Source organism: Mercenaria mercenaria, chromosome 6 (assembly GCF_021730395.1).
Source record: "Mercenaria mercenaria strain notata chromosome 6, MADL_Memer_1, whole genome shotgun sequence".
In the NCBI taxonomy this organism is placed as follows: domain Eukaryota; kingdom Metazoa; phylum Mollusca; class Bivalvia; order Venerida; family Veneridae; genus Mercenaria; species Mercenaria mercenaria.
This window is the reverse complement of record NC_069366.1, coordinates 22,598,033-22,612,818: the sequence shown is the minus strand read 5'-3', so window position 1 is coordinate 22,612,818 and position 14,786 is coordinate 22,598,033. Positions and strand designations below refer to the sequence as shown.

General features: G+C 34.5%; 1 protein-coding gene across 1 annotated transcript in view; it reads right to left on the bottom strand.

The window, feature by feature from the left end:
* LOC123549423 (glutathione synthetase-like) overlaps nucleotides 1-14,786 on the bottom strand; it is a 42,013-nt gene that overhangs the window by 25,260 nt on the left and 1,967 nt on the right. The window contains exons 3-5 of the mRNA XM_053546705.1: nucleotides 7,955-8,093; nucleotides 4,441-4,627; nucleotides 2,923-2,926 (exon numbers count right to left, since the gene is read on the bottom strand). Of these exons, the coding sequence (XP_053402680.1) occupies nucleotides 2,923-2,926; nucleotides 4,441-4,627; nucleotides 7,955-8,051 (288 nt within the window). The 5' untranslated portion in view covers nucleotides 8,052-8,093. The remainder of the gene's footprint in view (nucleotides 1-2,922; nucleotides 2,927-4,440; nucleotides 4,628-7,954; nucleotides 8,094-14,786) is intronic.

Sequence of the window (14,786 nt, the reverse complement as noted above, 5' to 3'; positions counted from 1 at the left end):
AACCCACTTTACCTAACTTTTGAAACGCAATTGACCCAGTTTTTTTTGACCTTTTCCTAATATCAATCAAATTTAAAAATTTTGAAACCAAATTTTATAAAGATCCCCCCTGAAAAATGTTTACCTCTTTGGTGGTTTTCAGCAAAAATTTACCCCACGCATGCACTACGCACGACAAAGGACGGGTGCGCAATCCATAGGGTCCCTTGTCACTTTGTGACATGTACTAAAAAACTAGCTTCTGTATTTGTAACCTTTGAACACTCCCATTCCAGAAGATTGACAGCCCAAAACTAGATTTTTAGTGGTTACCTGTGAAACACTCCACAAATTCCCCGAAGATAGCGAGCCCCAAAATAATTCTATTTTGGGGAACCTGTTTTAACACTCCAAATTCCAGAAAAATTGGGGGGCCCAGCAAAGCTAGATTCTATAGGTTTTAAACCCGTAACCCCCACATTTCCCCCAAAATAGACGGCAAAACTATTTTTATAGTTGTTAAATTGTGAACACTCCAAATTCCGAAGATTGACCCAGCCAAAAGCTAGACCAAGTTTAAAAACTCAAAATTTCCCGAAAAATTTGACAAAAACAAAGTTTTAAATTCCCATAGTTTTTTAAACCCGTGAACCTCCACATTCCAAAAATAGAAAGAGCAAAACTAGATTTTTATGTTGTTTTCCTGTGAACCTCCACATTCCAAAGATGACGAAGGGAAACTAGATTCTATGGGGTTTTTCCGTTAACACTTTCCCATTTCCCGAAATAACGGCAAAAACTAGATTCTATGTTGTTTTTCCTTTGGAACCCCTTTCCCCTTTTTCCCGAAATAGACGACAAAGCTAAATTCTATAGTTTTTAACCCTTTTAACCCCCCCCTTCCCGAAAAATAGACGCAAAACTGATTTTATATTTTTTTTGAACCCCTTAAAAAACCCAAAATTCCCCGAAGATGCAAGCAAAGCTAATTTTCCCTAGTTTACCCCCGTTAACACCCACTAGAAAATTGGGCCCCCAAAACTAGATTCTATAGTTTTTACCCCCACGAACACCCCCAAAAAGCAATGATATAACCAGAAAAGCTAGATCTGAATTGATTTGCTTTTTTTCCTGTGAACACTCCCCACTTTAAAAAAACAGCTCTGAAAAACTAATTTTTTATAGTATCACCTGTGAAAACCCCAAAGTTGGGAGATTTGGGAGATAAAAAACTAGATATGTATTGAGTATTGTTACCCCCGGGGTTTTAAAACCCCCCACCTTGCGAAACGACCACAAAAATAATGCTATTTTATTGAACTCAACTTTTTAGACTAGACTGGTGGCAGTCCACGTTGGGTTTTACAACACTGGGCCCACTTTCCCTCATGTAAAACATTACGAAACAATCCCAACTTTTTGGGGGGGGGGTTTTTATGAAAAAAAAAAAAAAACAATAGCCCTCAATAATTTTTGAAAGATTTCACTCAAAATTTTAAAATCCCAAATAAATTTTGAACTCCCGAAACAAAATTGGGCAAAAGCAAGTTTTTAAAAATAAAAAATAGCAAAATATCCAGATTTTTCGAAAAATGTCCCCATTCTAACGGCCCAAAAGTTTACTTTCAAAACCTAAATTTTTAAACCCGTTAATTTTTGTAAAAACGGTGATTTTTTTTTATGCACAAAATTTAAAAAACTAACAACTCTTCAGGGAATGAAAGGGCTTTTTAAATTTTAAAATAACCCTTTGACGTTTAAAAAAAAAGTTTGTTTCAATTTTAAAAGCTTGTTTATGACCAAGGGGGTTAAGACCCAGTGAAATTTAAACGGCTTGCTCTTCCCCACCTACTTCAGGGCCCCAAGTCCCTTTCCCTATGAGGGAGCTAACCCCGTCCCAAATTGGGGGAAGATTAAATTTAAAGGTTCTATTTGGGGGCCCCCTACCTGCCCCAAATTATTCGGGTTACTCTAAAAAGGGGCTACTAGTTTTCCTTTTCCCCCACAGTTAAAATGACAGTTTATTTCCCAACCCCAATTTCAATTCCCGTACTAAATAAAAAAACAAGATTAAAGGGGTTCACAAATCCCCTTTAAAATGAGATGAGCGAAATTTTTCCCCCCAAAAATAGAATTTTTTTTCAAAATTTTGGGTATTGGGAAAAACCAAACACTAAGAAAAAAATATGGGAAAAAGTAAATAGGTCTCTGGGATTGAAAAAAATTGTCTGCCCTTTTAAAAAAGGGTCTCATAAAAAAGAAATCCCAGCCCTAGGGGGCCCCCCCCAATGTTTTTCCCCAACCCTTTCCCCCTAACATGTAAAAAACTAAAAATCAAAAGTTTTTTTTTCCCCAATTTTTATGATTTTTTCTGGGAAATTTAAAACATTTTTTTTCAAAACATCTTTAAAAATTTTTCTGATTTATGACCCAAATACATACCAATGACAAAGAAAAAACCTAGTAATTTTTCTCCCCCCCTTCCTCTTTTACATTCCCTATAAAAATCTTTGAAAAATCCTCCCCCTTTATAACCTGAAAAAAAACACTGATATTAAAGAAATCCTTTTAAAATTTTTCCCCAAAAAAATGTCTCAGATAGGTGAAAAATTTTGGATTTGGGAGTTTTTTTTTCCTAATAAAACAAAAATGTAGCAAGTAAAGCATTTCATTTTGGAAGTTTAAATTCTGAATTTCTGCATTTTGTGGGCTTCCCCCCTTTAATTGGGGGGTCCATTAGACTTTTTCTTGGGGAAACGACAGTTTTAATTTTTTGATTTGGGGGGTTTTTTGATCTCCAAATAAACCCCCTGCCCTTCCCCCCCCAATCAGTTAGAGGGCCCCGCGATAGTAAAGAAAATACTCCGGGGGGCCAAAAATGCCCAGATGGGACCAAAATTTTTCCCCAACCAATTTAAAAAGTCAAAGTCCCCCCATAATTACTACCCTAAAAAATTTTTCAACAGTAATTGGGACAACAAACAAACAAACAAACCAAAAAACCCTTTTTTTCAGATAAAAACAAGGTAACCCCTTTTCTGAAATTTCCCCTTGGGATAAAAAACAAAAACCCCGGCAAAAGCCACAAAACCAGGTTTTTTTTAACACTTTCATAAAAAACAAATTTTCCCAAATTTTCCCCAATTAAACCCCCTCCCCCAGCAAAATTTTTTTACTCTGCACCTGTATTTTTCATTTTTTTTGGGTTTTTTTGTAAACATTTTAATTTTTTTTTTGTTTTTTTAAATCCCCAAAAAACTCCTTTCCCGGGAAGATACCTTAAAATACAACCCCAAAAATTTGAAATAAAAACATTTGTCCCCCAGAAAAATGGGCTTGGGGTTTTTCCCCCAAAGGTCAATTTAAAAAAGTTACCTTAATTATTTTAGTAACAACTAAGGGAGGTTTTTAAACTTTAAAAAAAAAAAAAAAAAAAAATCAAAAAAAAAAAATTTTTTAAAAAAGGGCCACCAAAACCCCCTTTCCGGTTTGGGGAAAATTGGGGCCAAAAAACACCTGAAATTTTTTAAGTAAAATGCCCTTTTATTAAAAAGGGGTCCCCCCATTTTTCCCCACGCTAGTAATTAAAAATTACAATATAAAAAAATTTATATTTAAAACCCAAAGGGGAAGTAATTCTAAAAAAGGGACTTGCCAAGGGCAAATTTGGGCCATATGGGGGTATAATTGTGCCCAAATGGAAAATCCCCCTAAAGCAGAAAAAAATACCCCGGACAAAAATTTTCATTTTTTATAAACCTTTGGGGCCTCTAAATTTGGGGGGGTTGGGCCTTAGACCTAGGGGCCCCCGGGTTTTTCGGCATTACACTCCCTTTTCCCTGAAAAGGTGAACAATTGTTTTTTTTCCAACTTTCATCAAAAACCCCCCATGGGATGTTAAAAATAGCTAACCCCCCTAACCCCAAACCCTAACCCTATTTTTTGTAAAAATGACCTTGACCTTTATCCCAGAAACCCCAAAATCAATCCCAAGCTACAACTTTATATAAGTTTTCTATACACCAAGTTTCCTCATGATAGCTCATTCCTAAGTTAAGTTATTGACCGGAAACCCTTTTTCTATTTTAAGTAACAGTGACCTTGACCTTGACCCCAGAAACCCCAAAATCAATCCCAGCCTTTGTCTTTATATAAGCTACATACATACCAAGTTTTATTCAAATATCTTTACCGAAACAAAAGTTATTGACCGGAAACCCTTTTTCTATTTTAAGTAACAGTGACCTTGACCTTGACCCCAGAAACCCCAAAATCAATCCCAGCCTTTGTCTTGATATAAGCTACATACATACCAAGTTTTATTTAAATATCTTTACCGAAACAAAGTTATTGACCGGAAACACCAGTTTGACGCCGCCGCCGCCCGCCCGCCCGACCGACATCTACCCCAATCTAATAACTCAGGTTTTCGTTGAAAACCTGGTTAAAAATCCAACTTACTTCTTGAAACATTGCTCTAGAAAATCTGGATCATGAGCCACTCTGTGCATCAGAAGATTGTAATGTTTCTGCATGGATTTAGCTTCTTGGAGAGTGGTTACTGGCAGGGGGCTGGGGAACAATGTGATTGGGGCATACTCACATTGGCATGTCGAACAATGGTCATGCTGGGGCTTCATTTGTACACCTGAAAAAAAAATTCTACCATATTTGTCTGCTTTCTAAACTTTCTTTAGCACAGACTGACTCCCAACATTATACTTGATTCAGAATATATGTAATACGTAAACCAAAATGTACTGTATAAGTTTTTTTGTCTGAAAATATCATGAAACCTCAATATGAGAGACATTTACTCAAAAATTATAAGTAAATGATATATTTAAGAACAATGTTTCATCTAGAAGGGTTTTACTTCTTCAGTTAAAACATTTAGCCACTGGCCTCCAGATTGTACAACAACAAAAAAGGTGGAAAAAAAATTTAGGCATCAGGAAAATAATGCTATATTTCTTAAAAAAGCTTTGAAATTTAATTTGTTATAGAAACACATGAGAATTAGTTGTTTTTACTAATTTTTAGAATGAAAATCGAAAAAGCATTTGCAATGCTTTAGTCAAGGTTAACTGCCTTAATTCTAAATATCTATATAATTAATGTGATGTATAATATTCCTCCTTGGCGGTACTGGGTTTGATACCCAATGCAGGCATCTTTTTTTTCTTAATTTTAGATGGTTTTAAAAATACTGTTACCAGCGATTCATTTTTTATTCAAATTAACAGTCAGGTTTATTGGTAATCAGCATCCAAGGATGTGTATGTAATTATTTTTAGATGGACATCACAACCCATAAATGTTAATGTAAACAAGAGCTATCGGAGGACAGCAATGCTCGACTATTCAACAGCCTTGTCAATGAATGAATACAAAAGTCAAAAAAGGGGCATAATTTTGTAAAAATGGGAAACAGAGTTATGAAACCTGCACAGTGCTTATCAGCTAATGACAGTGGAAATGTGTGTGAAGTTTCAATCCATTCCCATTAGTGGGTACTGAGAAACCAGCTTACATATAAGAATTTAAGCAAAAACTGCTTAGTTGAAAAAGGGGCATAATTTTGTAAAGTAGAATTATTGAACCTTTGCATTGTATGTCATATCATGACAGTGAACATATGTGTGAAGTTTCAACCCTTTCCCATCAGTGGATACTGAGATACCAGCTTACATACCTGCACAGTGCATGTCAGATCATGACAGTGAACAAGTGTGTGAAGTTTCAATCCATTCCCATTTGTGGATACTGAGATACCAGCTTACATACAAAAACTTAACCAAAAACTGCTAAGTGAAAAAAGGGGCATAATTTTGTAAAAATGCAAAGTAGAGTTATGGGACCTGCTTATTGCATGTCAGATGATGATAGTGAACAAGTAAAAAAGCAAAACAGAGTTATGGAACCTGTGCAATGTAAGTCAGTTTATCACAGTGAATAAGTGTGTGAAGTTTCAATCCATTCCCACAAGTGGTTACTGAGATACCAGCTTACATACAAAAACTTGACCAAATCGGGACGCGGATGCAGATGCCGACGCATCGGCGAGTCCAATAGCTCTACTATTCTTTGAATAGTCGAGCAAAAAATGGTTTTCAGATGGGTTGCATAATCCATGATAAAAAGATGATGGGCAGTATAATCCATAAATATTAATGTAAATGCCTAACAGTTTTAAAAGAACCAGCACAGGAGCCCTTTGGTCACATATCACATAATTATGGCATACAGGTTACTGAACACTAATTTTTCACTTGGGTCGGCCACACAGGTCTAAATTATGGCTAGTTCTTGGTTTGACTTTCATTGTTGATGTTTTTTTGACATTTATAGGAAAATTAGACAGAAAGTCATACTTGATGAAGAAAAACCTGATTTTTATATGAGTAGTAATACCAAGGCAGTATGGTGATTTTATGTGATCTTGTGTTCTCAAAATCCGGCAAGAGAAATCTCTCACAGAAGACTTTAAGGACAATTCTTCAAAACAAGAGCACCGCCTTGCGGGTGCTGACGCTCATCTGATTTTTTTTGTATAATAGAAATATTGTCCTACCCATGATTTTCTAAGTCTAAAAAGGGCCATCATTCTTGCAAAAAGCAGGATAGAGTTATGTTTCTTGATGTGCAGTGTCCACTTATGATGGTGAAAAACTGTTGCAAGTTTTAAAGCAATAGCTTTGATAGTTTATGAGAAAAGTATACTTAAACGTAATACTCAACCAAGAAAATGATTTTCTAAGTTCAAAAGGGGCAATAATTATTGCAAAAAGCAGGATGGAGTTATGTTGCTTGCTGTACAGGGTCAGCTTATGATGGTGAACAAGTGTTGCAAGTTTCAAAGCAATAGCTTTGATAGTTCAAGAGAAAAAGTTCACCTAAACCTAAAACTTAACCAAGAAATCTGATATTTTCTAAGTCCAAAAGGGGCCATAAAATTTGCAAAAAGCAGGATGGAGTTATGTTTCTTGCTGTACAGGGTCAGCTTATGATGGTGAACAAGTGTTGCAAGTTTTAAAGGAATAGCTTTGATAGTTTAGGATAAAAGCTGACCTAAACATAAAACTTAACCAAGAAAACTGATATATTCTAAGTACAAAAGGGGCCATAAATCTTGCAAAAAGCAAGATGGAGTTATGTTTCTTGCTATACAGGGTCAGCTTATGATGGTGAACAAGTATTCCAAGTTTCAAAGCAATAGCTTTGATAGTTTAGGAGAAAAGCTGACCTAAACATAAAATTTAACCAGGCAACGCCGACGCAGACGCCGACACCGACGCTGACAACTGCTCAAGTGATGACAATAACTCATCATTTTTTTTCAAAAAATCAGATGAGCTAAGAAGGTAAGTATTTTTTAAAGGGACTGGCCTCCAGATCATTCGACAACACAATTTTTTTTCTAGATATCTGGAAAGAAAAGCTATATTTGTTTAGGCTTTAAAACTTAATTACTGACAAACTATATGTTACCGAAACACATGAGAATTTGCTGTTTTTACGATGAAAATTGAAAAGCGTTTGTATGCTTTTACTCCGGGTAAACTGTCTCAATTATGAATATTTTTATTTTGAAGTCATAATTCACTCATTCCGCTATAGCTCTATTGGTTGCAAAGACAGAAAATGTCTTTATTGTTGTGGTGGTCAGGGGTTCGATTCCAGTCGAGGTCAACTTTTTTTCTTGATTTGGAATTTTTATAATATTTTAAAAACAAAAACTCATATTCTAATGTTCATAATGTGACCAAACCTCAATTTGAGATAAAGATTATTTTTAACTAAATCTGGAGGTCAGTGCCTTTATATGGGTTTAGCTATTTGTGGTAGCTCTGTGAAACATACAAAGAATACACAGGGCATAATATTTAGGTACATGCAACATAAAAATGGTTTTCAGATGGGCGGAACAAGTCATAAACATAAAATTAAAGATGTTTAAACATTATATTCTTACCATGGAGAAGAGCCCATTGCTTGGCCTTTTCTATGATCTGATCTGCTGTATCCTTGGTTATTGTCACACCCCAAAGTTCTAGAGCTGTTGCTGACATGTTTTACGAAGACTTTATTTTCACATCAAGTACACTTTCACTCTGTAAAAAGACAAAACTAACATCTCTCAATATAACAAGAGCTGTTTGTAAAACATGTATGCCCCAGCCCTCCAAGATAAGCTGTGCCATTTTCAGTCCTGTGATCACTATGGCCTTGACCTACTAACCCCTAAAATATTATGGTTCATCTACTTCATAAGCCCAATCATGCTATCAACTTGCAAGATACTGTGTCAAGTTGTTCTCAAATTATTTAGCAGAAAGCCTTTTTAAGGTGCAGGTCCCTGAGACCTTGACCCAAAACAACAGAGGTCATCTATTTCATAAGCCCAATCATGATATCAAGTTTAAAGGTTCCAGGTCAAGTGGTTCTCAAGTTATTGAGCAGAAACTGTTTTCAAGTTTCAGGTCCCTGCGACCTAGCCTTTGACCTAATGACCCCCAAAACAGTAAGGGTTATCCCTTTCATAATCCCAATCATGCTAACAAGTTTGTTCCAGGTCAAGTGGTTCTCAAGTTATTGTGCACAAACCATTAAAGCTACCTACAGATGGACTAACCTATCGACTGGCGCGACTAACAGGTGCAAAGCAATATAGCCCTGCTTCTTCAAAAGGTGCATAAAACAGAATGGTACAAAGCTACTGTATGTGACTGTACTTCTGAAAAAGTTTAAATAGAACTGAGCTTCCTGAAATCTGACCCGGAGAATTTAATCTTCTTACCATGACAGCTTGTTGTTCGAAACAAAACTATTACATATCAAAATAAGACATATGATCCAGGTTAATAAAAAAAGAATACAACTGCAATTTTATCTAAGTTTATGTATCATTTGATCCAGTTAATTAATGATGAGTTTATGTGTATTATCTAAATTATAACCTCTACAACTATTACAATGAAAAATTGTATAATAATGTATATTATTTAACATACATAGACGTATTATTTCATGAAGCACTTTTATCAGCCATTTGTGGCGTCTAAACGTTGACGTCCATTTGGCGCATCGACATCATTTCCGTATTTCATGTATCATTGTGTATGTTATTGTCAACTGAAGAAGCTTATTAAAGCGGAACATGTTTTGACAAAACTGTGTTGGTTTATGAATTTTCAACATCATATCTAAGTTTATGTAAGTTCATACTAAAATAAATTTACCTGAGGTCTAATAATAAAGGGGCCAAAATTCTTTCTTTGTAATACAGTTATAAAAAAAATCAGCAAAACAACAGTAAATAGTTCCTGGGGGCCAGAAAGTGTGATCATACATTTTAGAAATACTGATTTGTTTACATTTTCCATGTTTTAATATACCTGTATATATGTATGTAACTCTGTATCAGATTTTATGTGTAACAAAAGTTCAACATGTACATTATTAGAAACTACAAACCTTTTACACATAATATGCACTATGAAATTTTAATCAAATATTCCTGGAATATTCATTATACAGTCTGTTAGTATTTATAGTTTGTCAGTATGCTCAGATATTGAACCAGTATACTTAATCTAAATGATACATCTCTAGTTATATTGCACATACAGTTAATGAACATTTTATGTCAAAAATTTTATGTCAAGTCACGGTTAAATGTACATCTGGGATAATCAATTCAACATCAAAATACCCCTTGATATCATCAAACAAGAATAACTGACACAGTTTTTTCACACAATGTATACTGTGATTATAACTTTATTTCACTTGCTGGTGGCAAGTGATTCTGCCTTTGCGATCTGTGCAGACCAAGATCAGCCTGCACATCCATGCTGCACTGTTCGCTGTTCAGTCAGTAAATTTAAGTGAACACCCCTTTTAATCATAAATGGTACTGACTGAACAGTCCATTTTAGAAATTTAGCAGGGGAAAGGTTAAAGCCCTGCTCCGCGGCTATTCAAATTCTGTTGTGTGTATGCAACCCATTATTACAATAAGTAACAGTTAACGGCCATGCGCCACACTTTAGCACGCAAAACCACAGGTATTTTATATAGAATTTTATATAAAATACCGGTAGACTCTATTTTGGCAGTCGTCACTGTTCATAGTCAGGATTTTCATGCTTTTTCAGCAACAATTTAAGGTTAAACTTAGGTAGGGCTGGAGCAGGTTTTTAAACATGTCTTTGGGTTAGAAAGCTATAATTATACCAGTATATTAGTAAATGAGAACAAAAAGGAGAACTGCATTAGTTAGATAAAATAGTCTATATATATAATGAAACAGGAAGGTACGACAATATACCTTGTGAACAGTGGATATTTTTTTTCATTTTTGTTGGGATTTGACTCACACCAACTTGTGACCAAGACAAATTTAGGTCATACAGTGAGTGTTTCTAGGTGACGCGCCTGGTATTGTTTTTTACGTATGGGCAGACACCTAGGTAGAACCACTGACCTTCCATAAGTCAGCTGGATGTTCCTCACATGAAAATTCTACACCCTTAGCAGGATTTGGAACCCCCATCGGTGAGATGCAGCCGAGCAGGTGACTTGATGTCAGCGGACTTAAGAGAAAATATGCAATTCATTTAATGCTTTAATCTTGTTTGTCTTATTTTATAGACCTGCAAAGAAGTTTAACTACTATTTTCTGACTTTGTTTGAACTTGATAGCCTTTTGTCATCCAGTTTCATGCAAACTCTTTGAGCTCTGTCTAAATGTTTATATTTTGCAAATAAAAATGTTATTTCTTGAGAAAACTTATCTGTTAGGACAGTCTTTGAAAATTCTAACTATTTATAGTTGACTTAATACTCTTCGGAGAATGTTGAAATATCACTGTTTTGTATTAATATTTAACTATGAACATTAAGTTATTCATGGTCTGCACTGTTCGCTATTCAGTCAGTAAATTTTCAAATAATAAATGGTAGTGCTTAAATTGAATGATGGACCAGTCCATTTTAGAAATTTAGCAGGGTAAAGGTTAAAGATATCCAAAATCTTTCACTAAAATATTTTTGTCTTCAGATATTTGATTCAAATGTAAAAAATCATCATCAACTGAGTTTAATTTGACTAAATAAAAAGTTAACTGGTGCTACATATAATTAAATGTCCAGCACTAACAGTTGTTGTTCAAAAAACTTCAAGATTTTTCAGTGTAGTACACATTTGTACTTTAAGTTATACAGGACTGAGGTGTGTCTACTATTTCAAACATAATGCATAGTAATATTATCACACATAAATATGTTAATTTTATGTTTATTATGTTTACATAAACGTTTTAAAAAGATATGTCAAAATTGTGTCTACTATTTCAAACATAATGCACAGTAATATTATCACACATAAACATGTTAATTTTAAGTTTACATACACTTTTTTAAAAAGATATGTAGAAATTGTGTCTACTATTTCAAACATAATGCATAGTAATATTACAAGTTTACATAAACTTTTTAAAGGTGGATAATCAGATTTTGGACATGTAACGGATTTGTTCGAAACTTTAGCATCTGATCATTTACACTCATTTATGTTCACTAAACACTTAATACAAATTAGATTTTCACTGGAGGTATTTTTAAAATTTCATTTTCCTATCCTGGTTGCCCAACCAAGATAGAGTTATTTTATCATAAGTATAAATTTGATAAACATACTTTGCCTAAGGAAATGTATAAATATTAGACATATTGTAATATATTTGTAAAATATGTGCATTAAAAATTATGTATTTAGATGGAATTCATTAGAAACGCAAGTTTGAAAAATTATTATTACCTCCCTTTGCCTATCTTGGTTGTGCAACCAAGATAGATTGGAAATAAATGAATTCAGAGGCTACACACAGCTTTTAAACTTGCATTTTGGTTCAGATTGTTCAATAGTTGATATGTCTATCAAATGCAAATGTAAAACTAGACATTGTATCGAAATAAAAAGAAATACCCAGCTTTTTATATACTTTCATATTAAAGGGGAGTAATTACAAAATTTTATAAAAATAATAAAATATACATTTCAAATAGGAATCTAACTCTATGTAATCGGTCTTTTTGTTCCTTAAATAATTCTCTACCAGAATATACAAAAAGTAAAAAATGTCATTAAATGTTGTTTAAATGTGATTGACCACCTTTAAAAAGATATGTAGAAATTGTGTCTACCATTTCAAACATAATGCACAGTGATATTATCACACATAAACATGTTAATTTTAAGTTTACATACACTTTTTAAAAAAATATGTAGAAATTGTTTATGAAATTTGGATTTAGTATACCTTTGTCAAATCCGTATTTGTATTAGTTTTCCATATATAAGTCAGAAGTCTACATTTAACTGATTGATCAATGACCTAAAATATCAGAAAATTCAAGATTCACCAATTTTTCAGCTGTAAATATTCTTACCAACAAAAGATCAAATGATGCATGCCACAGAAATTATACACATCAGGCACTCATCCAGAAGATTTAACACATACTGCCAGCATGTATTACTTTAATTTACACAATTCAGCACAGAAAAATGCATGTGTTTAATGCACACTGTGACAGTTGTGATGATTCTGTCCTTTTCAAAAAACAAGAAGACCATGATGGCCAAAGATCGCTCACCTGAGTTTCACAGATAGCTTGAACAATTTTGGTGGAGGGTCACACATGGAAAACATCTGTGTGAAATTAGTTTGAAACTGGGCCAGTGTTTTCTAACAAGAAGATTTTCTAAAGTATGAACTAAATGCATAAAGGAATTACTAAAAGTTACTACCCCATCCTGTGGCACTGGCATGGTCTGAACAAACTTGGTATATGGTCAACAAAGGAACATTTCTATGATATTGTTAAAGGTAATTTCATAGTGACCAGGTTTATGTAAGTTAGACAGATCATTAACCAACTTTTTTTTCAATGATTTGACCTAGTTAACTAGTTTCTCATCCAAGCAATCAAGTTACAACTTAAACCTAGATTAAACAGACAAACATTCTGACCAAGTATCATGAAGATCAGGTAGAAAATGTGGCCTCTATGATCTGACCTGAAGAGGACTTTAACCATCTGACCCTAAAAGGGGCCAAACATTCCAAATTAAACAAATTTATGAGAGGATCTTATACTGACACTACAGACCAGGTTTGATGAAGATCCATTGAGTGGTTCATGAGAAGTAGTCATTAAAAGGTATTTTTACATTTAGCCCTAGCAACCCCTAAAAGGGACCAACTGCCCCCATCTGAACAAATTTGAGAAAGGACCCTATAATGATCCTCCATACCAAGTCTGATGCAAATTCAAGTAGTTCATAAGAAGTATTTCAGAGGCATTTCTATTTTTACTTCTAGTGGCCCAAAAAGGGGCCAAGAGCCACCATTTGAACAAAATTGGGAGAGGACCTTATAATGATGCTACAGACCCAAGTTTGATAAAAATTCTTCAAGCGGTTCATGAGAAGAAGTCATTTAAAGGTATTTCTAGTTTTGGCTCTAGTGGGTGCCCCTATTTGAACAAAATTGAGAGAGGACCTTATAATGATGCTACAGACCAAGTTTGACGAAGATTCATCAAGCACTTCATGAGAACACATTGTTTAAAGGTATTTCTAGTTTGGGCTCTTGCGGCCCCTTAAAGGGGCCAAGTGCCCTAATTTGAACAAAATTGGGACAGGACCTTATAATGATGTTAGAGACAAAGTTTGATGAAAATCCTAAGTCTTAAGAAGTTGTTTAAAGGTATTTCTGGTTTTGGCTCTAGTGGCCTCTAGAAGGGGCCAAGCACTTCCATTTGAACAAAATTGGGAGATGACCTTAATATCATGATGCTACAGACCAAGTTTGATGAACATCCATCAAGCAGTTCATGAGAAGAAGTTGTTTGAAGGTATAAGTAGTTCTAATTTTGGCTCTAGCGGCCCCTTTTTAGGGGCCAAGTGCCCCCATTTGAACAAAATTATGAGAGAACCTTACAATCATGCTACAGACCAAGTTTGATGAAGATCCATCAAGTGGTTCATGAGAACAAGTTTTTAAAAAGTTTTTTCTATTCTTAGCTCTGGCCAAGTTGAACCATCTGAACAAACTTGATAGAAGTCCATGCCAGGATGCTACTGACCAATTTTGATTAATTCTGATCAGTAGTTTCAGAGGAGAAGATATTTAAGTAAAAAATGTTGACGCATGATGCGGACTATCCACCTGCACTAACAGCTCATCCTGAGCAAAGTTCAGGTGAGCTAAAAAGTGAACTTAAACAAACAACCAAGAAATACTGATTTTCTTAGTACAAAAAGGCCTATAATTCTGACAAAATGCATAACAGAGTTATGGTTCTCGGCCTACATAGTCATCTTATGGTGATAAACAGGTGTGCAAAGTTTCAAAGCTGCTGTAGCTCTTACAGTTTTTTGAGAAAAGGTGGACCAAAACAGAAATTTTCACCAAGAAAATCAAATTTTCCAAGTAACAGAAAAGCAATAATTCTGACAAATACATATGACAGTTGTGATTTTTGTCCTACATAGTCATGTAACGATAATAAACAAGAGTGCAAAGTTTCAAAGCTGCAGCTCTTATAGTTTTTGAGAAAACTTGCACCTAAACAAAAATTTTAACCAACGCCGTCACCGACCACAGCGATCAAGTGAAGGCAATACCTCATACATTTTTTTTTCCAAAAATTACTTGACTTAATGACCTAGTTTATGACCTCTGACAACCCAATTTTGAATATGACCTAAATTTATAGATGCAAAAAGTCTGACA